This window comes from Pteropus medius, unplaced genomic scaffold, assembly GCF_902729225.1.
Source record: "Pteropus medius unplaced genomic scaffold, Ma_sr-lr_union100, whole genome shotgun sequence".
In the NCBI taxonomy this organism is placed as follows: domain Eukaryota; kingdom Metazoa; phylum Chordata; class Mammalia; order Chiroptera; family Pteropodidae; genus Pteropus; species Pteropus medius.
Window position 1 is genome coordinate 5,924,746 of NW_024351730.1, and position 26,038 is coordinate 5,950,783.

General features: G+C 33.2%; 1 protein-coding gene across 3 annotated transcripts in view; it reads left to right on the plus strand.

The window, feature by feature from the left end:
• Nucleotides 1-26,038, plus strand: part of GABRB1 (gamma-aminobutyric acid type A receptor subunit beta1) — a 370,441-nt gene that overhangs the window by 120,587 nt on the left and 223,816 nt on the right. For all 3 annotated transcript variants that reach the window (XM_039845134.1, XM_039845135.1, XM_039845136.1), the window contains one exon: nt 15,608-15,828. In XM_039845134.1, coding sequence (XP_039701068.1) covers nt 15,608-15,828 — 221 coding nt within the window. The remainder of the gene's footprint in view (nt 1-15,607; nt 15,829-26,038) is intronic.

Consider the following 26,038-nt stretch of genomic DNA (forward strand, 5'->3'; position numbering starts at 1 on the left):
GAAAGAAAGAAAGAAAGAAAGAAAGAAAGAAAGAAAGAAAGAAAGAAAGAAAGAAAGAAAGAAAGAAAGAAAGAAAGAAAGAAAGAAAGAAAGAAAGAAAGAAAGAAAGAAAGAAAGAAAGAAAATCTTCCTGTAAGGTACAGTCTAGAAAGGGATAGAGACATGTAACTAGATAAATTCAATATGGTATGCTAAGTTTAATACTAAGGCACATAATAGCCTAGAGGAGACAGGAAGTAACTCCCCTGTGGTTCCAATGCCTAGCAGAATGCCTGGCACATAGTAACTACTCAAAAAATAGTTTGTAGCTGAGTAAGTGATTGCCTTGGGGTGAGTTTCAAACAGTAGACATGTCTAAATCAAAAATATTGAGATCCTAAGCTAAACAATTTTAGGTTGGAAAGAGAATAGTCAGGTTCCTATTATTTGACTTGTTAATACATGGAGTCTTAGCACCCACAAAAGTCTTAGCATCCACATAGCTGGGCTTCACTGAGAAATAGGACCTGTCTTGGGATCCAGAATTAGCTCTAGAGATCCTCAGCAATACCTTTCAAGCTAATCATTGTCATTGTTTTATTTATAAACTCTTCTGATTCCCCTGCTTTCACCAGCAACTTTTGCTAGTCTCTTTTAACTTTTTCTTTTCTTTTTTTTTTTAATGTACTGCTGCCTCTCTGTGTTTCTGCTCCATGCTACTGACTGTACCTTTTCTGTGTGTCTTACCTTTAATTTCAAAAGAGAGTCTCTGTTCAGTAGAGAGCATGCATAATGTGCAGAATGAATATTCATGGACAATTTACAGCCCACTGCTCAGTCTTTATAAGTTCTTTCTCTGCATCAGAGAGTTGTGGCAAGCCTGAGAAAGTTCTTGACCAGAGTATGATCAAATATGTATAAGAAATAACTGTGGACATGGCATACCGTCAGAGGACTATTTCATGTGCAGTATAATAATCACAAAGAGGATGCCCAGTGATATCGTGAGAACAATTGAAATAAAAAAAACTTCTTGTGATATCCCTGAGTTATACTTGCAACAGTAATAACTATTCTGTTGAATACACAATTGTATATTCAGTGCTGTGATAGGGCTTTCATTACATTATCTCAATCAATTCCAATCTAATTGTAAGAAAACTGGACCTCAGAAAGGTTAAGTGACTTGATAACAGGCAAAGCTGGGACTGAATTTAGATCTTTTGACTCCAAATCCTATACTCTAATTATGACACTATGAGAGAGAGAGAACAGAGAGAGAGAGAGAGAGAGAGAGAGAGAGAGAGATGCTGTGAACACAGTAAGGACTTGTATTGACTTGTCTTTCATCTTGTGAAAGAAAGGAGCGTGAGGTAGCATGTCTATTTATGGATCTCTAAAAATGATTTCTAGTCAGGTAATCTTGTAAAATTAGGGAATGCAATATATAACATAATGAATATTTAAATGTAATAAGAACTTCAGATTCTCCTGAAACTAAGGTATTTCAGTGACAGTATCAGAAGAGGACTGACACCAAAGGGATGAGAATTGTTGCTATGGCAACTACCAGGCTGACTCATTCATAGATAACTCCTTAAACTTGTGACATGACATGAAAGAAATTGCTTGAGGTTTTTTAACACTGTTCCAAAATACACATTGCTCCATGCAGATGTGAAAATGCATCAGCATAGCTTTTTGTTCTCCCTAAGGCTCTCTGTGAAGTTTTTATGCAAGACCTTCTCTGTCCTTCAGTCTCTCCCATGTTCAGAATGGGGAAATGGCTCCAGATGAGGTGTGAAAAATTGGAGGGAATTCAAGCTGCTCTTCCAAAATAAAATTTTGCATTACACTTGCAGATACCACGTTAGCGGCCGTACCAATTGCTGATCCTTGACTTATACTCATGTCTGGCTATTGTTTCCAGTATGCTTCAGAGTTACATGTTAAAAATAAATGTTCAAAGCCAGAAGTAATTAAGTTGGAGAGACAGGAAAACACACAGTAACAGACAGCAAAGATAATAGAACTCTCTTCCCCCGCCCCTCCCCCCGCTTTTTTTTTTGTATTCAAGAAAATGTGTATTTATAGACAACGTTGAGAGAAGTTTCCAAGCTGACATTATTTTTGCTGCAGTGAAAAGAGTACAAAAGGAAATTGATAAAATAACAAATGATATAAACGTAGAGAAGAACAGATTTTATAGGACTAATGAAAGCATCAACATTGCTCATTTAAGAATTTGAAGAACACTCAGGGAATACTCAAGTCACTGTTTCTCAAACTGTGATCTGAGAATTAATAGCATAATACTCTCCTTGGAAACGTCTATCAAAAAGTATAGATTTCAGGACTGTTCTCCTCGGAATGCTATTTGGTAGCCTGGTAGTATTTATGTACATTTACTATGAGAATCATCGATCTAGCCAACTTACTCATTTTACCAGATGAAAGAGCTCCCGATTTGGGAATTTGATTTCCCAAAGATTATCCATAGGTTTAAAATTCACTTCTCCAGATGCTCAGGTTATTCTCATTTGCAAACCAAGCTTCCCATATTAATTTTTTAAAGGTAACATATTTAGTAAAAAATTTAAATAATGTAAAGCTTAAAGTATGACTAAATTAATACTTTCTAAATATGTTTAAAAGAGATGTATTAGAGTGTGGCTCCATAATTCAATTAGAAATTTGATTGGCTATGTGGTAGATTATTTAAGGCAATCTCTTTATCTTGTCCATTTTTTTTTTTTGCTGATGCCTAACTTTGAAATGTACAGCTCCCCTAGAAAACAGATAAGGCAAACTAAAAATAAATAAAATAATATAGTTTAAAAAGTGAGTTTTACTGGTCATTTACATCTTGCACTTCACTTGAGAAAACAGTTTTCTTAGCTAAAGATTGGAATTTTGTTAACATGGGTTTGAGGGTTTATCTATAAATTTTGATAATTACACTATTCATAGTCCCCAATACCCCATCCCTTCCCTTGAGTGATACTGGATCAACTGCTCTGAATTCACACACTGAAAACATTTTGGCTTTCAGCCTGTGGAAAAAGAAAGATTGATATGTACTCAGCTTCAGTCCTAAGCCCTTATATTGCCTCAGTCTATAAATTAACTTTGATAATCTTATTTAATCCCATTGTGTTGATGAGGACTCATTAATATGTTTTCCTCGTATCTCCACCCCCTTATAACAGCTACGGTATTTATACTTCCACTTCGAGTACTTCGAATTAATATCCAAACCAAACACATTAACTGTTACCTAAACTTTGGTGCTTCTCTAGCACTTACATTTTTTTTTCATCTTCTATTACCCACGGCAACCATTTTAAGTCTATTCTCTTTCCTGTCAATGTTTTATCGCTACTTTTCCTTCATACTATCCCAGCTCCTCTGCCCCCATTCAGGCTCATAGTATATTTCACCTTTACTATAATTTTAATTTTTTAAAAAAAACTGGGCTGCCTTACCCTCATGGAGCTCTAATGCAGGAAACAGAGGAACACCCAGACTACCTCCTTGTAGAGTGATGCAGACTGTGAAGATAGGGTGTTATAGGACCATACAGAAGGAGCCAAACTTAGACATTCTAGCTTCTGACTAGAGAGCAAAATGTATAATTTGGCTTCCAGTATGAGGTCAGGATCAGTAAAAGGTAACCAGGCAAAGAAGCAAGAAAGGAGGAATGAGTATTATAGGCCAAGAAGACTTCATAGCAAAAGAAAATACCTTGTGTTTAAGAGACAGAGAAAAGACCAGGGTGGCTGGATGACAGAGTAAAGATGGAACCAAGTAGGGCAGCTGGAGAGGTAGGAACAGAGGAAGCACATTTTTTGCCCTTAAGGAATTTGTATTTTTATCCTCGTAACATTGAGGGGCCATCGAAAGTGAACGTTGGGAGCAACATGATTATATTTGCAATTAAAAAAAAAAATGAAATACCACTTTACCTGCCACAGCAAATGGGTTAGAGAAGAGCAATACTGAAAATAGAAGGCTAGCTAGAAGTCTATTGTAGTAAATCTGGTGAGAAATGATAAAGGCCAAACTAGATTACAGCAACTATACACAGAATAAAGAGACATTTTGATGATATCGAAACACCAGGTTTTATTCATTTATTTAATGTGGGAAATAAAGAAAAGAGTCAAAAAATATCCTTAGTTTCTGATCTGATCAACAGGGTGAATGTTGTACCATTCACTGAGAGTGGAGATGGGGGAGGAGATTTAAGGGTGGTGGCAACGATTTTTGTTTTGGGTTCTGGGTAGTTCCTTCTTTCAGCATTCCATCATCTTGGTGCTAGAGGCATGGAAGTAGAGCATGATAACTCATACCCTCAACCAGTTTATGCTCACCCACTTCTCTTAGAGTATTTGCAAACAATCTAAATTAAGAGATCCTTAACCTCTAGGCATGTGCTAACTTTGCTTTTCTTTTTACTGTCACTTAGAAATAATTTCTAGCAAGGGAAATATAGTTGCTACCATAACTAATGATTAAGGAGGTTTCTACTTGAAAGTGGTAAAATACTTTGTGAATGACATTATACCAACAGAAAATTATCCTTCCTGTACTCCTCAAGAATTATTATGTAAAAGAAAAATTTTGTCTTTCCGTCAGCTAACATATGAAGAATCATCCAGGGCAATGACAAACAATTGATTGTTTTTAACATTTTGTGGGGATACTATGGCACACAGATAAGAGTGTGGCAGTGGCCTTCATTACCATCACCAGCTGATGAAGGGGTGTTCTTGGATAAAACATCAGAGAGGACTGAAAAGTCTACATTAGAACTGAATGTTAATGATTAATTGGCATTCATAAAAGAGCAAGGCAGAAGTCAGTCTTAGGCAAGAGATAAAAGCCATGTCCTACAATGAAAACCTTTTGTGCTAGTAATACATGCTTAAGCCATTGCCTGTTATGTGACACAGTGGAAAGAACTAGGAATTTAAAGTAAGACAGAGTTGGGGTCAAATCACAGCTCTGACATTTTCCAGCAGAGTCACTTTAGACATCCTTAAAACTCAGTTTCATCTATAAAAAGGGAACATTAATTTCAACTTCATAGAGTTGTTGTAAGGTTTAAATAATATAACATATAGAAAGCATCTAATAAAGTTCTGATCATATAGTTAAACATTCAGTAATAGGCGGCTCTTATTAAAATTGATACTTAGCTCCAGAGAAAAAAGTATGTTATGCACTGGGTTGTTATATAACATGCTTTAAGCTGCTTGACTTTATTTAATTATAATTTTTACAGTTTTTAGGACTATTTCATACATTATTTCAGTTCATCATTTTAGCAGACTTGTTGATAGTTTTCTTACCCATTACACAAAAAAAGAGATTGATTTTCAGACTGACAAATTTGCTCCAAGATCACAAGATTAATAAGCAATGAATCGAACTAAATTCCAACTCTCCCAGTTCTATTTTAGCCAAAGACTTAGTTGATAGCTGTTTGTTTTAGCATGGTGTTAGCATGGAGGTTTTCTTCCTAGTTGGGTCCAGTCTGTATTCTTAATGCAAATCTGCTTAGATATACATGTTAGAGATAGGCAAAAGGAAGACTGAAGCTACATCAGAGGGCAATTTGGTTTATCAGAATTATTAGCTTTAGAATTCACAAACCATTTTTCTACATTGCCAAAGAAATTCCTAGAGTCTGTTTTCTCTCTCTCTCTCTCTCTCTGTCATTACATTGATATAACGTTGCCAAGGCCAAGGCCAGAAATGTCTGCCAAATCACTTTTTAGCCAGATCCAATCAAAGACCAACAGAAGTTTGAGCCACTGGAGATAATCAATGTGATATTTATGTAGCTCTTTCGTTCTGTAAGCCTGACTTTAAGACCTTAATTCATGCTTTTTATAAATTTGAATTTAATTGAGTACTTAGAAAATGATGCTACCAAAGGAGCAGCCTACAGTTTCATTTTTATTTTCTTTAGCAAGTTATCATATTAAGCTCCAGAGAATGGCATCATACTATCTATCATTTTATCTATCCATTTGTCTATCAATTAAAAGAGATTTATTGCAGCATTATTTTCATTGTAAAAATTTTGAAACTTCAGTACCATTAATAGAATTACAATTAATTTCCATACATATATAGCCATTAAATGGCTATACATGTGTAGCCATTAAATGGAACAAGTTATATCTGTACTCACTGATTTTGAGGAATGTCTGTGCTGTGTCGTTAAGGAAAGAAGGATTCAGAGAAGTGAACATAATGTAATACTATTTTTTTAAAAAAACAATGGCAAATGTTTTATCTATATGTTTATATGTTCCTAGATAATAGTATGTGTGACAGCAAATATACAAAATGTTGCACCAAGTTACTAATTGGTTAGTGAAAGAGAATATAATGGAGAAAGAAAGGTTGACAAACAATAGATAAACAAACAAATGAATAGCTGTGGGAAAAAAGGTAACAATGCTCATGATAAAAAAGTAGTATATATAGAATAATCTCATTTGCAAAAAAAGGAGATAGAAAAGGTATCACTAGAACTTTTAGGAGTGAAATGATGAAGTTGACATTTGGGCCTTATAATTTGCTACCAGTTCCTCCATGAGACCATTACCCACGTCTCTCTATAATGATAATCTGATGGATAATTTGATGGAAATCCATCTTCTTTTTAGAAAAGGGAATAAATTTCCTGAGAGTGATCTAAGGATTTCTTCTTGGGAAGGTAAGTAAAATCTCTAAGAGATATCAGAAATACTTGATTCTTGACAGAAATATTACTGCATCCATCATAATCCCTCCTTTTCCACATTATTTTAAGTTACGCATTCCTAAAATCTCATTCTCTTCCAACAAAACAGAACCAGACCTAGAATCCTTGCTATTGACTGCTCCCTTTTAAGCCCCATATATCTTATAAAATCACAAGAGAAAGCTACCTTCCTGGACTAGAAAATGATGACAATTTTTTTCTTCTCCGCTAATAGTATGTGTTTTGATAGAATCTTAGTTTAATTCGGATTTCCATATTCTATCCCAGCTTAGCTCACTTCATAGGTTGGCTTTCTGGCGTTGCAATGCATATCATACATTGGTTACCATTCTGGTCAGTATTCATAGTCCAATTTAGGATTGTCCACCTAAACTACCACATTTCCAGTGTTTTCTATATATCTGATTTGATTTCTGCTCTTAGATATTGGAAAAAATGAAATCGCTAATTTTCTATGAACCTCTAGAACTGAGAAACTTTAAGAAACCTGGTGTGTTATATATATAATTAATTATGTTGTTTTAAATGTCAGAGAAGTTTATGAATCAACTTCCTGATGAATTAATCATCAATCTAATATTTTGTTGATAGTTTTGACTATTGACTAACATAAATGAGCTTGAAAGTTTCCTTGGATAGAGATCCACTTTTAAAACTTTGCTATAAATAGGCTTATACTTCCAAAATGCTAGAACTATCAATGAAATTTCATTTGATTTAATTCAAAATATGTCTATTAATTATTTAGAAAGTCATTATTAACTTATTCCTAAAGAGTAAATTTGCTTTAAACTCCATATGCTTTTATAATCTCCCAGTAATTTGTCAATTTCCTATATTAGTGGGAATATTAGATTCATTAGTCTTGAGTGGTTCATGGAAATTCTGAATTATTAATTATTTTAGTTAACTGAAAGTCCTTATATGCGTTATCTAAGGGTGACTACTTTTTCAGAATTTAAGATGTGTTTGTACTAACATACTTAGTACTGATATCTAGTACCTGCAAATATACAGCATTACTTAATTCACATTCAACTAACATATTTGAGCAACTGTTATCCACTGTAACTATGTTAGGGCCTAAAAGCATAAACCTTTGCCTTTGGGGAGCTCAAAATCTAGTGATACAAATAATTACAAAATAAGTACTACAATTAGTAGAAGAGTATTGTGGGAACTCAAAGAAGTGAGTGACTAATCCTAGAATCAAATTTCCCAGAGGTTCTATTCCCTTCTCACCGTGAACAGTCTCCTTGAAGAGCTAATCCATTTCCAGGGCATCATCTATCACTTGTGACTCAGCTGTTTCTCCCTGAGCCCTAGTCTGGCCCATAAGGACTTACTTGGCAACTCTACATGCAAATGTCACAGACACCCACAACATAAAACAGCCCAAGATACATTAGTCACCATCAGCTCCAAATCTTCAATTCTGATTTTTATCTATCTATTCACTTAGGTTAGAAACTCAGTGGTGATCCTTGATGCTCTCATCTCTCTAACCTCTCATATCAAAAGATTACCAAATTCTGTGTTAACTATTTCGAATTTTTTTTCTCTTTTCCACCTCCCCTTCAGTGCTGCTTTGTCAACTTTTGTCTCCTTAAGTAGGCAGCTGCCAATAAAAAATAAAAAAAAAAAATGGAACCACTGTGAGTTCTTTGAGTATTTGAGTTGGAGAGAATTTCATGCAAGGACTTGGTTACACAGGTGATGGAAGAACTAAAGAGCCTACTGAGGACAGTGAGATAGCTTGGAAACAAGCAAAGCTGAGTCTTATACACTGGCCTATGAGTTTCTTGAGGCAGGCAGAGAAAATGTGTCATTCAACTTTTTCTCCTTAGCATCTGGCATAATGCAATTCTTTAAATATAGTAAACAATCATTATGTGCTCACAAAATGAATTAGTCACTTGAATAACCTAAAATTTTTTTGACTCAGAAGTCTCTTGAAAACTGTCCCTGCTTCAGGTCTAACATGTCAATTTATCTTATTCTGGAAACAACTTGAATTATTTGCGAATCTGATTATTCAGATTCTAGGATATAAGAAATTTAAACTGTCATTGTATGAAACAAATTTTATCATATCCATTTTGATAAATTAAATTTATTGTATAGAAAAATATTTTTATATTAAAAAAAAATAATCTCCACAGCTTCTAAAGTAGATATTAAGTTACAAATGCTGAAATTCTTTTTTTGCTATAGTCTTAGTTTCATCTAATGAGACTCTCGTGTGGTTCATTACTTTGGAACACAAGTACATACTTTAGTTGTCATGTCAATGTCATATGTATTTGATGCATTGCAATGTGCCCGTGTGATTTCTTAAGATGATTCTCATTTGGCATAGACCCATAATTCAATGTTTTTGTTCACCCACAAGGTTGATTAATTCCAAAATTGTTCAGAACACAGAACAAGACTGACAAAAAAATCAGACTATACAGATGGATAAACCAAATGCGGCTATTTAGGATGAGATAAAGGTAAAAAAAAAAAAAAAGATTATGTTCTCTGAGGACACAATTGGTGGAAAAAAGTTAATAATAATAACATAGGCTTTGGCAATGATGAGAATATCTGTATTTTAAAGATATTGTACCAAAACATGGCTAAGGAGGAAGCACTACAAACATATACGGTATGAATAATTAATACAGTACTAGATGATAAGATAAAAGATTAACAGCAAATCTAGAAATATAATAATGAATTTCTGCTGCAGAATATACTTAATAGTGACCATGATATACAAAACATTTATTTAAATAGGAGGATCTATTAGATACAGATGTTGTATGGTCCATTTCAATTATAACTTGGTTTATTTATCAGGTTTATTTATCAGGACATTTTTTACTAAACTTTGTTTTCATTAAATGCAAGTCATATGGATTTGGTTTTATTTGCTTTGTTTTGTTTCCCCAGCCTTATAAGAGATATTATTTATTGCCAACATATACACTTAATCTCCAGATTACTTTTCTTGAATATTGTCATTGTGTTTGACAGAGAATTATCTCAATAGAAGTAAATATGTTTTTCTTCTCTCTTTGCTCTCTTGGTTAATAAATAAAAGCATATATGTCTCTCTTCTTTTTTTTTTTTTAAGTCATTTAACATCTCTGGATATCAGATTTCTCATAATATCTTCTTTTTTAAATCAGGGTTATAGGCTAGATGATTGTTTTTTCTGGGTTTCCTTAATATGTATAATTATTGCTTAATGAGATTCTGATATGGTTGTTGATCATTATTATTAATATGGTTTTTTCTGGTTGGAGGAAATAAAGATTAAATCAACTTAGCCCAAGGAAAGTGGAGTTTGTTATAATGTGATGGTAGGGCTCGTAAGAGGTTGAATTATTGAACATGTCCAGACAGAACTTACAAGAAGTAGGAAGTAGAAAGTCTTTATGAACTTACTTGGTCTTTCATTCTCTAACAATGTCAGACACCCTCTATGGCTATTTTCTGCTACTTTCTCCATTTTCTTTCTTCCTCTATAGGCTGGCTTCCTCTTTTTATTCATAGTCTCTCCTCTCTTATAACCTCATAATAGCAATGCAGCCCTAGTTCAATGTCATTATGTTTGTACTTGGTCTTACATCTCCTGTCTCAGATCTTTTATCCAACAGCAAATTTGTGGAAGAGAACTCTGATTGGTTCATCTCATTTTTCTGAGCCAGGCACGAGTTTATGTCCTGCCTATGGATCAACTTAGATATCTTAAATCAGATATCTATTTTACATTTCCAAGGTGGAGTGGGAGGAGGATAATGTGATATATAAAATTTGGCTTTACTCAATCAGTAGGGGCTGTAGGGTCAGCAGTTTCCATCAGCAAAAGGACTGTAGAAGCAGTAGCAATATTTCACAACTATACTACATTCAGCCTTTGGAAAAATCAGCCTTAGCTTTGGAAGAGCAGATCTCAAGTTCAACTAAACTGGCATAAATATTTTATAGAAAAAAGGGATTTATACTTGGAATTCCTTAGAATGTATATTTAGATTGCTCAAAGATAAAATACAAATGTGTGCAAGAGACCTTGTTCTTTCAAAAAGATTAAATTATATATATAATCCATACATATACATATATATATATATATATATATATATATATATATATATATATATATATATATATATATATATCTTTTTTTGAGAACAGTTTGAAAAAGAGGGATTGCTTAAGATCTTTTTGAGTGGATGCAGTATTACTAGATGTTAAAGCAATATTTTGTCTCTTTTCTAACAAATTAGTCTGAAATGTGCTAATTGTAGAGGTAGCTAATAAGGGACTCTCACATTTCCAGCCCACTATGAAGTCTTCTTAGTGCTCATTCTGGTAAAATAAATATCTCAATATAGTTGCCTAAAACACATCTTTTTTCCCTCTCTTCTGATACTAAGTAATTAATGGATTTTTACCAGATCATTTCATATGGTAAGGATGCAAATCATAAACCATCTAATGCCACCATTCACAAAGTTTTGAGAGTTATGTTAAAGTCTCAGGGTAGACACATTAATATACATATTTTTCATGATAAACAGTGATAACAAATTTTGAATTTTTTTGACTATTACTAAAAAGAACAAGACTTTCTCTAAGGCAGACTTTCTTAACCTTGGCACTATTGACACTCTGAGCTACATAGTCCTGTACTGTGGAGGCCGTACTGCATAGTGCATTATGTGGTAAGCTTCCCAGCCTCTACCCACAGATGCTAGCACACACACTATTACTCCCAGCTGGAACAAACAGTCTCCAGACACTGTAAATGTCTTCTGGGGGGCAAAATCACCCTGGGTTTAAAACCATTATCTAAAACAAATGTTTTTATTCCTCAAAAGATTGACCTTCATTTTTTATAAATATTTTCTTATTTCTTTAAACATTTTTAGATTTAAAAAGTGTATCCTTTTGTAGTTCAGATGAGCACTCCAATTTGCTATCATCTGCCTCGCTTTTCCTTAATGAATCAAATTATCTCATGCCTGAATTAGCCTGACCAATTTCATTAGCAATCTCACTCCAGTTAATCCCATTAATTTGCCTCAGTGTCAAAGAATCCCCTATGGCCTATAGTTTCTAAATATGTCACATTTCCTCTCAAAGGGTAGCTTGCACACTTGAGAAATCTGGTTGAATATTTGTAAATATACTTAGAAGAAAAATATTTTTAGTGTTTTTGGCCAAAGTATTATTACCTTTGATTTCTTTCTGAAAAATTTTTCATCCTCCCTGGAGTGCTTGCACTTTGGACTAATGAAGAATTAATAGAAAATCTATTGTATGGGAAAACAAAATTCAGCCATTTTAAGCCTCTTTTCTACCATCTAAAAATAGGATACAACAAAACGACTCACAGTCATTATATTCAGATGTCATCGTTCATATTTATATTAAGATACAAATACAATAATTTATTTAAAATACAGTAATAATCTCTCAAACATGTAAATCATTTTACAGAAAATTTGCCTTTCTCAGAAGGTTCTGAGAGCAAAATGTGATAATAGATATAAAGAGCTATAAAAACTACAGAGCACAGAACACTCTCCAGGAGAGTTAGTTGTCATGCATGTGGTATAATACAGATAGTGCAAAAAGACAAGATTGCTGTGTTTTAGGTCTTTCCATAACATTCATTATCACCACAATTATCATTATCTTCAAAAAGTTTTTATTAAGATATCAATCTTTTTATACCTATATTTCCATTTAGAATAGAATTAGATCCTATATTAGAATAATAATCCTAGAAATGCATAAGAAAAAAGTTCTGAAGGGTACTTGTTCCACATCACCCACTTCTAAATGTAACATGCTAACATACATAAGTTTTCACTGAATTATTTCTTATTGCAAAAAAGGTGAATTAATTTATAATCATGATGTGAGTTTTAGTCAATATTTATTGAAATCAAAGTGAGTAAAGATCTTAATATATGTGTATAATTCTCTCCCTACGGGAAACAAGTTTCCCAAAAGAGAAAGGAAAAATGTACACACACACACACACACACACACACACACACACACACTCACGCTCACGCTCACACTCACACTCACATACACACACACTTAAATCTATGCAGATCACTCATACTTACATTATTTTCTCCTTTTCAATCTCCATTGTTTACTTACCACAAATTCATATTTTAATTATAACATTTATTATTTCAGCATTATTTTGCCATTATAATCCTTTATACTTTACAATAATAAGTTTTTCCATGTCACACAGTAAAACTTTTTTGAGGAGAATATGGAGTAAGGAATTTACCCCGTGGTCTCATCATGAGGAAATCCCCATAGCACTCATGAGATCCTGGAAGCTAATGGATATTTAGTACGGGTACTGAAAACTGTATCCCATTGCTGATTGTGCTGATCTCCATGGCAAAATTTACAATAACATGTCTTTGGCTAGTTATTAATTTTTTACGTTGGCCGAATTACAAACAAAAACCCAACACCAAAACTTACAACTGATCAGATAATTGTTTATTTTCATGCTCAAAGATGTCCTTCTGCCTACAGGTTATTTTATAAACATACTTTTAAAAATAGAAATGCTTATGAAAATGAATATGTACATTCCAAGTAATTTGAAAGTATGATATAAATCTTTAAATAGCAATGAACAATTTTGAAGATAATATATTTGTTTAGTATGTTACAGTTTCTAAAGTACCTTCACCATAATTTTCACAAATGATGCTCACAGTAAGCCAGTAAAATGCTATTATTTTTATTTTATAAATGAGGCATTCGAGATACAAGGGTTTAAGTTAGTTTTTCACAGTTACATAGCCCTACATGTAGTATATATTGGAATCAAGGCAGTTTGGACCAGAATCTGTACAATTCACTTTCTTTCAAAAAGGTATGATATAAGAACTTGAAGAGGATGCAAATGAAAATGGTAGCAATTGAGAAGAGCATTGTATATAACTCTGTGGGCTCTTCTTTTCTTGTTAAATGAACGTAAAGTGGAAGGAGGTTTAGATCTTTCAAAGGAATAGTACATGATTAATAGCAAAGAGCAAATTTCCTTGTCATTGAACAAGAAAGAGTAGCTTTTAATTATTGCAAGATGGTTTCTGAGTAAACAGTGTAAACATTCTTGAATATCACAGTTAAAGAACACTGAAAGTCATTCTGCAGAATGAATATTTTGTGTTATTTTTTAGGATTTTTCAGAAATGCAAATATCCATACAGGGGTCTAGATAAAGGGTAGTTTACCCACATGTAAGGCATGATCTGAGTCAATGTTTCTCAACAAGTGATAACAGTACATACTATGATAAGCAACAATGGCAGTACACAGACATTGTGCAGAGGTGATGCACAATGTCTTAACTGCTGCTAAAGTATTCATAGGGTCACTGTTGAGAGATAATGTCTTTAAAAGAAAAGATGAGTCATTTTTTATTATATTGAGACTCACATCTTAAAGACTTTGTAATTTCATTGCTACCACTTATTTTTTAATGGGCTGTTACACTTTGTATTAATAGAGTTCTTTAAAAACAAACAACTAAAGCTCTAAGATGACCGTTCCTCTCCTATAAGCTCAATTCATTGATTGAGCCCAAATCTTTTTGTTTCTTACTGCTAAGGGAAATTCATTGATTGAGCCCAAATCTTTTTGTTTCTTACTGCTATGGGCAGAAAATTAAAAAAAAAAAAATTTAATTAAAAAAAAATAAAAATGTGCAAAGCGATGTCCTTAGTGTAATCTTTTACAGGAGGTAAGGAAAAAAATTCAAGTACAAACTCAACTTTGACCTCAAACCAATTCCTGAAACAATGCAAGAATGAGGTGAGAGGAATTAATGAGAAGTTCTATCATCTATGTCAGTTCTTAGGCCAAATAAATATCTACATCCAAGTGTGCTTTATAAACTACTTTTCAGAACTGATAGACAAGTTTTCATTTTCTAGAAAGATTCAGATAGTGGTAATTGATAACCTATATAAGGCAAATAGTAGTATTCATTTCAAAAGACATTTGCAGTTTGGAAAACATCCTCTCCTTGTTTAATTGATTAATTAAATAATTAATTTATTTATTTTTATGATGACATTGGTTAACAAAATTCAATAAGTTTCAGCTGTACACTTTAACAGTAAGGCATATATATGTTTACACTGTTTGTTCACCTCCCATAGTTAGATTTCTTTCTGTCACCACCTATTTGACCCCCTTTACCCCATCTACTTCCTTCCTCCCCTCATCCCCTACCTTCTGGTAACCACTAGTCTATAGTCCATGTCCATGACTCTCTATTTGTACTGTTCATTTGTTGCTTTTAGGTTTATATACCATGTATAAGTGATAACATGTGGTTTTCAACTTTTTCTGTCTGGTTCATTTTGCTTAGCATGATTATCTCAAGGTCCATTCATGTCATCTGATCTCGGAAGCTATGTAGGTTCGGGTCTCATTAGTACTTGGATGGGACACCCTCTTTTTTTAAGTGCATTCATATTTAGTTATTATTTAGCAAATGTTTCCCTCCCAAATACAGCATTGTAAACATAACATCCAGAGGTCAACTTTTGTGAACATGGATCTCCCAGTATAATTTCACTTTATGACCTTCCCCATGATATCAATACCTTAACTGTAAACACTAAAATTTGATTAAATGGATTTACTCTTGGAAACGCTTGTGCATGCATTCAATTATTGTTCTAGTACTCAGAGGATGATGATGATAATGATGGTGATGATGATGATGATGATGATGATGATAATGATGACAATGATGATGATAGTAAAATTATTTTTTTGGTTTCCTTTATTTCACAGGATTATACACTCACCATGTATTTCCAGCAGTCTTGGAAAGACAAAAGACTTTCTTATTCTGGAATCCCACTGAACCTCACACTAGACAACAGGGTAGCTGACCAATTATGGGTACCAGATACCTACTTTCTAAATGACAAGAAGTCATTTGTGCATGGGGTTACAGTGAAAAATCGAATGATCCGGCTGCATCCCGATGGAACAGTTCTCTATGGACTACGGTAAATAGCTTTGTGTTGCATGTTTTACTGTTGTTGTTAGGTTTTATGTTTTCCTTCTTGGAAATTGGCAGAGGAGAGAAAAGCAAGTAAGAGGATATACAGATGCTTTCATCTGTATAATAAAATTATATTAAAGTTCAGAAAATCTTTTTTGGAACTATTTGCGCTATATCTAGGCAACTTTGTCCATCAAAGGTAAGTAAATTATTTGCCTTGACTTTCAAATAATAAACAGTAATAAGAAGATATGTCTTTATCAGACAGATTTCCCATCTAGATTATTGTAGAAGTTATATGTTTTTTAACTAATTGCCTGATTGTCTCAGTCACCCAGACTGAATCGAAATGTGTTCTAGATATTCGGTATAGCTACTTAATTATGAAATGGAATTGGGAAACAATATATTGAAGAAGTAGGAAAATATTTGTAGTGACTTTGAGAAGATCCATAGTGTTTTTCTTCCCTTAAATCTCTATGTTTTATTTTTTATATTTAGGTATATGATACATATTGAATTAATTTTTGTGTTTAGTGTGAGGTAAGGGTAGAGGTTCAGGTTTTCCCATATTGCTAAAAAGTTATTCCAGCACTGCTTATTGAAAAGTTTTCTTTTCTCATTAGATTGTTTTGATGGCTTTGACTGAATAAGTGGAGATCTATTTTGGAGCTCTATTCTGTTCGATTGTTCTATCTGTCCATCCTTAGGCAGTATCACAATATTTTAGTTGCCCCAACTGTGTTAAGTCAGGAAGTCAAGTGTTGTAAGTAAGTCTTACAACTTTGTATTTATTGCTTGAGATTGCTATAGATGCTCTAGGTTCTTTATATCTACCTATAACTTTTAGAATCAGCTTGTCAATTTCTACAAAAAAAAAAGGTTGCTGGGATTGCAATCGATATTGCATTGAATCAAATCTATAGATCAGTTTGGGGAGAATTCACATCTTAAAATTATTGTCTTCTAATCTAGTGGTCCCCAACCTTTTCAGCACCAGGGATCAGTGCTCCTATGAGAATCTAATGCCTAATAATCTGAGGTGGAGCTGAGGCGATGATGCTAGTGCTGGGGAGTGGCTGCAAATACAGATAAAGCTTTGCTTGCTCACTCACTGCTCACCTCCTGCTATGCAGCCCTGTTTCTAACAAGTCACAGATTGGTACCGGTCTGATGCCTACGGGTTGGGGATTCCTGTTCTAATCCATGCACATGATGATATAGCTACATTTAGTTAGGTTGTCTTTAATTTATATCAGCAATATGTTTCACCAGAGTGGGTTTTTGTTTTACTTCTTCACTTTTTCAAGAATTAAGTATAAAAGAGATATCATACACTTATAGAGGTCTATTATTAACCTCATGTAGTTAAGGGTTTTTTTTTTTTTTTTTTTTTTAGGTAACAATTTTAGGCTTCCATTTTTACAGAAGAAATATCTAAATTTTGACATACATATTATTTTAAGATGTATAGAATGTTGGGGTTTTTTTATTGTCACCTTTTGTGATCCTTTTGAGGAACTGATTAAAACTATATGCCTACAAGCTCAAGTAGCCCCCAAATTTTCTACTATTTTAGAGTGTTCATGGTCCCCTTTAATTCCTTCCTTATATTATTAACTCCAAGCTAAAACTCCAGTTAAAGACCAAAATCATACAATTACTGTCTGTATGTTCACCAGTACTCCCAAAACAATATGCAAGTAGAAAAAAATATATGTAATAAAACTTTTGAACTTAACCTAGTGGTTGGTTATCTTTAATCTTATTGCTGAAAATTCTTCAGACTTTGCTCCCTTCTTTTATTAAATCTTCAGTCTTCTCTCTCTGTTTGCACCTTCCCTTTAGTTTTCTCTTTAAGTACCAGTCCTCTCACAGCTTCGGTTTCTCTACTTCCTCATCACCCATTTACTATTCAGTCTCCAAAGCCATGGCTCCCACCTATACTACTTTTCTAAAACAGCTCTTTCAAAAATTAACACCATTGTTGCTTCTCAACCTATATTCTTGTCTTCTCTGAACAATTTAAGAATGATGACTGACCTTGACTTCAGGATTTCCAAAACCCAGCACAATTGTTTCATTATTCTTGTTCTTCTGTCTTTTTGCTGTTCAATCACTGTCTCCTCTTTTGCCCCTGATAGTGAACTAGAGGAATTTCTCTCTAGCTTTAGCCAACTCATTGAATTTAAAGGCTTAAATATCTGAAATTCTTAGCCATGGAATTCAGAAAAATATTTGTAATTGCTTATTGAGCATCTGTATCTGGACACCCTACTAGTTCCTCCTGGAACTATCATCTATTTTTCCTAAAATCTCTTCCTTTCCCAGCTGCTAACAAAATCATTATTATCCCAGTCAATAGGCAGAAATGTAGACATCTTTGACTTTACATCTCTTTTGTCCCTGAGATCCAATCTGTTGCTTCCACTCTACTGTATCTCTATTTCCAAACCATTTCCATCACATAAATAAATCAACATGCTCACTATATGTAACTTCCCGGCCAATTTCTTATCTCGATTTCTTTCTTTCTCATTACCGCCATCTTATTCTTCCTACATTGCACGTCAAATTATATCACTCCTGCACCAAAAAAGAAAAAGTCTTCATTGTCCCCATAAAAATTATGTTTTCATTTTTCTGTCTGTAATCTAAGACCTTCTATATATAATCAAAAAGTTTTCCCACATTATTGCCCATACATTCATCTATGAAGCCTAAACTTTTGTAGAACAACTTACTTATTTCTCTAAACACATCCAGAACATTTGGAACTGAAGAATGTTCCAAATATTGCATGGATCATACTTATACATTAAAAAAAAAAACAATTAGCTGTTTATCTAAAATTCAAATTTAGCTGAGTGTGCCATACTTTATCGGGCAATCCTATGGACCTATGGAAATACCCTCCCTTCTCTATCCCCAAAAACTGTATTTCCCACTCCACTACTTTCTCTCATGTTACTCTTTTTTTCTTAAAGATCTCTCAAAAAAATCCATGAGGATTTTTACAATCTTCCTAACCAGATAAAACTCTCTCATTTTATACCTTACTTCACTTTAATCTTATAAAGGCCTGTGATATTTGTAATATCTTATGATATTATATCTTTCTGTGTCTTAGAGTTATTTTTCTGTGATGCAAGCAAGACTATATTTGTAAAAAATGTGAACTCTATTTCCTTAACCTTTTTATCCCCTCTCTCAAACCAAATAAATGTTTGAAAAATTGAAATGAAAATTTATAGGATGTAATCACCTGACTCATGATAGTTGTCAGCTGCAGCTTTTCCTATATCTAAATGATAGCTTTTAACCAAAGGGTAATCATCACTATTAATGACCAGATGTGTTTTTCCTCTTGTCCAAACATGATTCAGCTGGCTGCAAATACTGATTCTCTCCAAGGCCTAGTCCTGTGGGTGCTAAAAAGACTGTTTATCTTTTCCAGAAAATGGCAGGCACAGAATGACTTAATTCTGGGAAGGATTTAGCAGCATATTTAACCTCCTTAAACTGACTTTTTTTTTTTTTGCCTTTCCCTCTTTACCCTTGCCTTGCCTTTTATTTATTTATTTATGTATTTTTTGGAAGTTTTATGATGCTTCTTTCTGCATCTCAGTCCAAAAGTGAGCCCGGAGCCAAGTGGTTTTGAGGGTCAATATGAGAATGAGGAGTAAAAAGCCTTTTGGCCCAATACTGGCTCACACTAGTACTCAATAAGTGTGTTGTAGAGTGTGAATGTTGACTTGTGCATGCACAGTAAGCATACACAGAGTAAAATGTACATATCACAGTATTTTAACTAATACTGATTGCAACTGTAGCATGGAATTTAACCAATACCCAGATATATAAATAATCAAAACTGCAAAATACATAATACACTATGCTAATATGACACTACTTATATTGTCATATTAATCATGACCACAACACTATGAACTATGTACTATTATTATGCTAATTTTACAGATTCCAACACTAGGAGATCTAAAGTAATTTTACCTATCTCATAATTAATTATTTACTTTTTAAAAGGTCCAAACTGGTATACACATTGCAATTGCCTATTGAATTACCTAAAATCTCTTTTATTCTAAATGTTTCCTATTCCTTTATTACCCACCCTCTCTCTTCCCCCTAGTAACATTTTTTTTAGTCACATTATTTTTGTGGTTACATCCTCTGGTTATCAACGTGTTCCTCTATATGTGTTCCCCATATCTGAGGCTTGATAGATTTAGATATGTTGTGCTTTGGCAAGACTGCTTCATAAGTCATATTGAGTATTACTATTGGGAGACATAAATGCCAGGCTATGTCTGTCTTTGTGATGTGAAAATTGATGAACAAACAGATTTAAGCATTGACAACCTGATCTATTTCTTATAATAATCCCATTAATGTATATGTAATTGTATTAGTTTGCTAGGGCTGCTGTAACAAAGTATCACAAACTAGGTGCCTTACACAACAGAAATTTATTGTCTCACAGTTTTGGAGTCTGCTGCAGGCTGTGAGGAAAGGATATGTTGCAGGCAGTCCTCTCTCCTTGACATGTAGATGACCAACCTCTTCGTGTCTCTTCATATCACCTTCGTGTATCTCTGTGTCCCCTTTTTATAAGGACATCAGTCATATTGGCTTAGGGTCTACCTTAATGATCTTACTTTAACTTTATTACCACGGTAAAAGCTCTATTTTGAAATAATTTCAAATTCTGAGGCACTGGAGATTTGAACTCAACATATAAATTTAAAGGGACACAATTCTGGCTGTAACAATAACAGCCTCTGGTAATCTTTGCCTAAACTTTATTTAGAGTTTGTAAAATGGCAATATTCTATCATTCCTGCCTTATTTATTAACATTATTCGCTAAAGGACTCTTCTTCATCAACTGTTTGGTAATCCTCAGGTAAAGTTGGAGCAGTGAAGGAAGGATCAATGCTTGATCATTTCCCTTTATTAAGCGGTTTTCAAAAAAAACCAAATTATTTCTCTAGAAACTCCCAAATATGACCACTGGGGTTTGACACTTTGTCATTTTTTTGGTGTTTGCTTACCATTATGAATTCACAGGTTATAACAGGTATGTCTGTTTCAATCCACTGCAGCTATTGTTATTTTTGATGCTCGCTTTGGCTTATCTTTGTCCATGGCAGCCCCTCTGAATTGGCTTTGAGTTTTTTAACATGATCTCAATAGTCACTGATAGCTTCCTCGTCTTCTGGTATATGAACTTGTATATTTTTCATCACAGAAATGGAGAAAATATTTCATGAATTCATACTGATATTTCTAATTCAAATTTAGAATAATAGTTTTTATTAAGCTTCTTTGATTTAATATTGTTTCTAAGAATAATAAAAATTAAAAAATAAAATATAATAATATTTTGTTTCTTTTCCATTGAAAATATTGATTCCTAATGTATTAACATGATTATTTAGTTTATTCTACTAAATCGATGATTATACGTATATTAGTATACATATAAAATAGCTATAATAGTTTAAAATAAAAAAAATACCAACATTATTGTTACTAATAACATGATGACTGAAACAGCTGAAGATTTCTTTGCAGTGCTTTTTGTTTTTAGGATATATCTCATTACAGACACTGATTAAATTAATCTATTTTAAATTGCAGTTTAAGTTTAGTTTAGGAATAGTTCTTTGCTGTATGGTTAAGTTATTATTTTACTTCATTTTACTTTTAGTTTAGATTTTAAAATTGTCTTTAGTTTAATTTTATAATTTTGTAAAATATTTATAGGGATCCAAGTCACACTATAAAACAAAAGAAGTCTTACTTAGCTGTTCCAATCCTTTCCCACTTCTTTTATTCCAAAAGGTATTTTCATTTGCTTTGCGATTTTCCATCCATTTTAATAGACATGTATATATATATATATATTCCCACTTTTGCTAGAAGGTAGAATCACCTGTCTTTACTTTGTAAAGTGATTTTACAAAGCCGCAATAAATGTTGAAAGTAGAGTTTTAACTCAAGTCTTCTCATTTTAATTTACACTCTTAGCCCTTGCACAGAGCAGCTTATTACTGTCCTGAGCTTTTCTTTCCCTGCAAGTCATTTTTAAGAAGACAGTTTCATGTATGATGCTTTCACTTCTCACCATTATAGAAATAAAAATAACTGGTGGATGCACAGCATAAATGGGAATAGCTTTGCCAAATATGCGAGCTTTTAAAACTGTGCACAACCTTGTCAGGTTCTCTAATGCATACTCATGACTCCAAATTCCAAAGAGAATCTATTAAGCTTCTGGTTTCAACAATGTAGCCAAGGTTAACCAGAAACTAGTGGCCTGATAAGGATGAGAAATCCCTACTGTATTTGCTAACCCAGCTTTACTGTGAATCGATTTTTTGATGTTCTTGACAGTGCCTGACTATGGATTGTATGTGAGAATAAAATCAATGGCTGCATTTATTAAATATAAAAGAATGAAAGAGTTTTCCACTGTTCCTTGGAGAATCATCTCATCTTGGTCTTCATAATAAAGCAAAGTAAAAAGTAAAGACAATTATCTTGATAATACAGATCCAAAGGGGGGAAAAAAGTCCACAACGATAGATTTTCAAAGCAGCTTTGAATACGAATATTTCATATTAGCTCTTTACGTTGACTGTACACTGTAAAAAAATTATTTCTCCTTACAGTCTTTCCCTGTATAGAGGCAGTTACTATTATATTAAAGAGTCCTGGTCAGATCACACAGGGTTTATCGTGAGATATGTTGTCTAAAAATATTGTTGAGTTGATTGCAAAGAATAAATATGTGGGCTCGTAGTGTTTACAGAAGGGAGCTGGCTGATATTGACAAATGCATCCTGTTAAGAGAAAGAAACTTCTTACTCCAAATGGAAAAGGGGAAAAAAAACAGGCCTCATGTAAATAATAGATAGCTCATTTTATTATAAAGAATGCCTGATGACTCTTTACAATTCCCACCAAAGAGCACAGTATTGTTTTTCCCCTCACACTGTAGTTGACTTATATTTTAGAATTTCACCAGTGGAGTACAGAAAGAGCTATTTAAAATGTTTTTGAGTGAAAGGGTTGTATTTTTGTCTCTCAAAGTTTTCATTTTTATTTTTAATGTTTTTTTATTCATCTATATATGGAAAAGTTTATGATAAAATAATGTTTGTTAAGGTCTTCTTTTTGGTAAATATGGTAAATATTGTGATTATTCAAATATTAAATGATCAATTAAATAATTATGTGATTACAGCTATTGTGTGGCCATGTGATCTGTGGATGTGTCATTATAATTAAACGAATTAAATTAATGTAGAAGATTATGTAAAAACCATGACCATAATTTATCTGAAAAAGAGCCACAGCTCCTGAAATTCATAACCTTGGTTGAATCTCTTATGAAATAACACCAATGTAGAAATCTCAGGAAAGAAAAAAATAACAAGAGAAAAAAATGAAAGGAGGAAGAGGGGAGATAGGAGAGAAAGATGGAAGCAAGGAAGGAAAGGAAGGAAGGAAAGAAGGAAGGAAGGAAGGAAGGGAAGAAGAGGAAGGAAGAAGGAAGGAAGGAAGAAGAAGGAAGGAAAGGAAGGAAGGAAGGAAGGAAGAAGGAAGAAGGAAGGAAGGAAGGAAGGAAGGAAGGAAGGAAGGAAGGGAGGAAGGGAGGAAGGAAGGAAGGAAAGGGAGAACAATGAAGGAAAGGAAAGCCAAATATCTTAGAGACATATTATGAATTTTAGATCCTAGTTATAGTATTACAAACAACACCACTTCCAAGATGTATTAGTTTCGACTACCAATTGTGAATTTCTTGAAGTAATTTTCTACAGAATCCTCAATTTATTCTATTAAACCATCATTTTCAACTTCAGTATTTTAGTACCACTTATATGATTTTTGCCGCAACTGCATATCATCTAAAAATATTGACTCATTTTTTACTTAAAAATATATGCATGTATATACATGCATATATATATTTTTAAAATTTTTATTTACTTAAATTAGTTTTAAGTATACAGTACATTGGTTAGACATCTATAATGTTCATAAAACGATTCCCCCAATTGCTCACTCTCTCCCTGGCCCTCCATTTAGCCATCATATTACTGCTAACTGCATTTCCTCTGCCATGCTCCCCATGCCCTACTATAAACTACCAATTTGTACTTCTTTAATCCTTCACCCTATTCTCCCAGCCTCCCAATCCCACTCTCCTCTGTCTGTCACCAAATTGCCCACTATATTTGTGAGTCTGTTTTTGATTAGTTTTTTCTTTATATTCCTTAGGTACCGCATATAAGTGAAATCATATAGTATCTATCTTTCTCTGTCTGACTTATTTCACTCAGCATAATAACCTCTAATTCTATCCATGTCATTGAAAATGGTAGGATTTCATTTTTTTAATGGCTGAGTAATATTCCATTGTATATATGAACCATAATTTCTTAATCCAATCATCTATTGATGGGCATTTAGGTTGCTTCCATATCTTGGCTATTGTAAATTGTGATGTCATGAATATTGGAGTGCATAGATCTTTATGAATTATTGTTTTGGTCTTCTTTGGAAAAATACCCAGAAGTGCAATTGCTAGGTCAAAAGGTATATCCATTTTAAATTTTTTGAGGAACCACCATACTGTTTTCTATAGTGGCTATGCCAATTTGCAATCCCATCAACAATGTATGAGGGTTCCCTTTTCTCCGCATCCTCGCCAACACTTGCTGTTTTTTGATTAATTGATGATAGACATTCTGACAGGTGTGAGGTGATACCTCATTGTGGTTTTAATTTGCATTTCTCTGATGATTAGCAACCTTGAGCATCTTTTCATATGTCTGTTAGCCACCTGTATTTCCTTTTTGGAGAAGTATCTGTTCAGGTCTTCTGCCCATTTTGTAATTGGATTGTTCGGTTTTTTTGCTGTTGAATTGTATAAGTTCTTTATAAATTTTGGATATTAACCCCTTATCAGCTGTATCATTAGTGAATATCTTCTCCCAAACAGTCGATTGTCTTTTTGTTTTGTTGATAGTTTCCTTTGCTGTACAAAATTTTTAGTTTGATGTAGTCTCATTTGTTTATTTTTTCTTTTGTTTCCCTTGTCCGAGGAGATACATTTGAAAAGAAATCCCTGTTAGTAATATCAGAGAGTTTACTGCCTATGTTTTCTTTTAAAAGTTTTATGATTTCGGGTCACATATTTTTAAAGAAAACTTTTATTAGCTCTGAATGTGAAAAACAATATTTAAAAAAAAGATTAAAATATATCTAAACTGATAATTTTATTAAAATTTAAAAATGCTTATGCATGTTCTATTTACAGTGATCTTCGTTTATAGAATTAAGATAACAGTATTACCTATCTTATGAGATATTAATAAGATTAATTACAGCAAAGGATTTAAAATATTCTCTGACACATTGTAAGGGGCTGATGAGTATTGATTTATCCTCTATGAAACTTGTGGTATACATATTACACATAGATAATAAACTCACACTAACGACATAATAATGAGTATTATTGAAATAAAATAATAAGTTTTCTTTACCAACCGTTTGAGGCACTACGTTTTTAAATCTTTCAGTGTTATGTATTCCAGATTGTGAAATGGCCACCCTAGAAACTACCAGTTGGCTATATTGCAGTTCAGCTTCTAATTTCGTATACCAAAGGGAAGCTGAAAAGTATTTCTCAAACTTGAAATTTCACTTTGATTTGTCTATTAGAATAAGGTTAAGCCCGCTATGTAATCTTTTTCTTATTAAGTATTATGACAGTATAACCTTCCAATAGTGGAATAATCATTGTTAACATGATGCTTATGCATCATGTCATATCCCATCACCATTATGAAAGCAGTAGTCTACTTTAGGACAGAAATGTCACAGAGGATTTCTGTAAGCATATGTGCCATTAAAATAAAATAAAAGCCATATTCTTAAAGGATGGATATTTTAGAAAAATATTAACTTATTTTTTATATCAACCCAAGTAATCTCATTGGCATTAATTGTACACATTTGCAATCAACTTAATATTGCTTTATTAAGTAGTAATAAACAAGTAATGGAACAAAGTACTGTAATCTACTAGAATTAGTGCCTGATCCTTCTGAGTGTCTCACCCAGAAAACACATTTTGGAGAAAAATTATTTTTCTATATAACTTACTTCCACCACCAC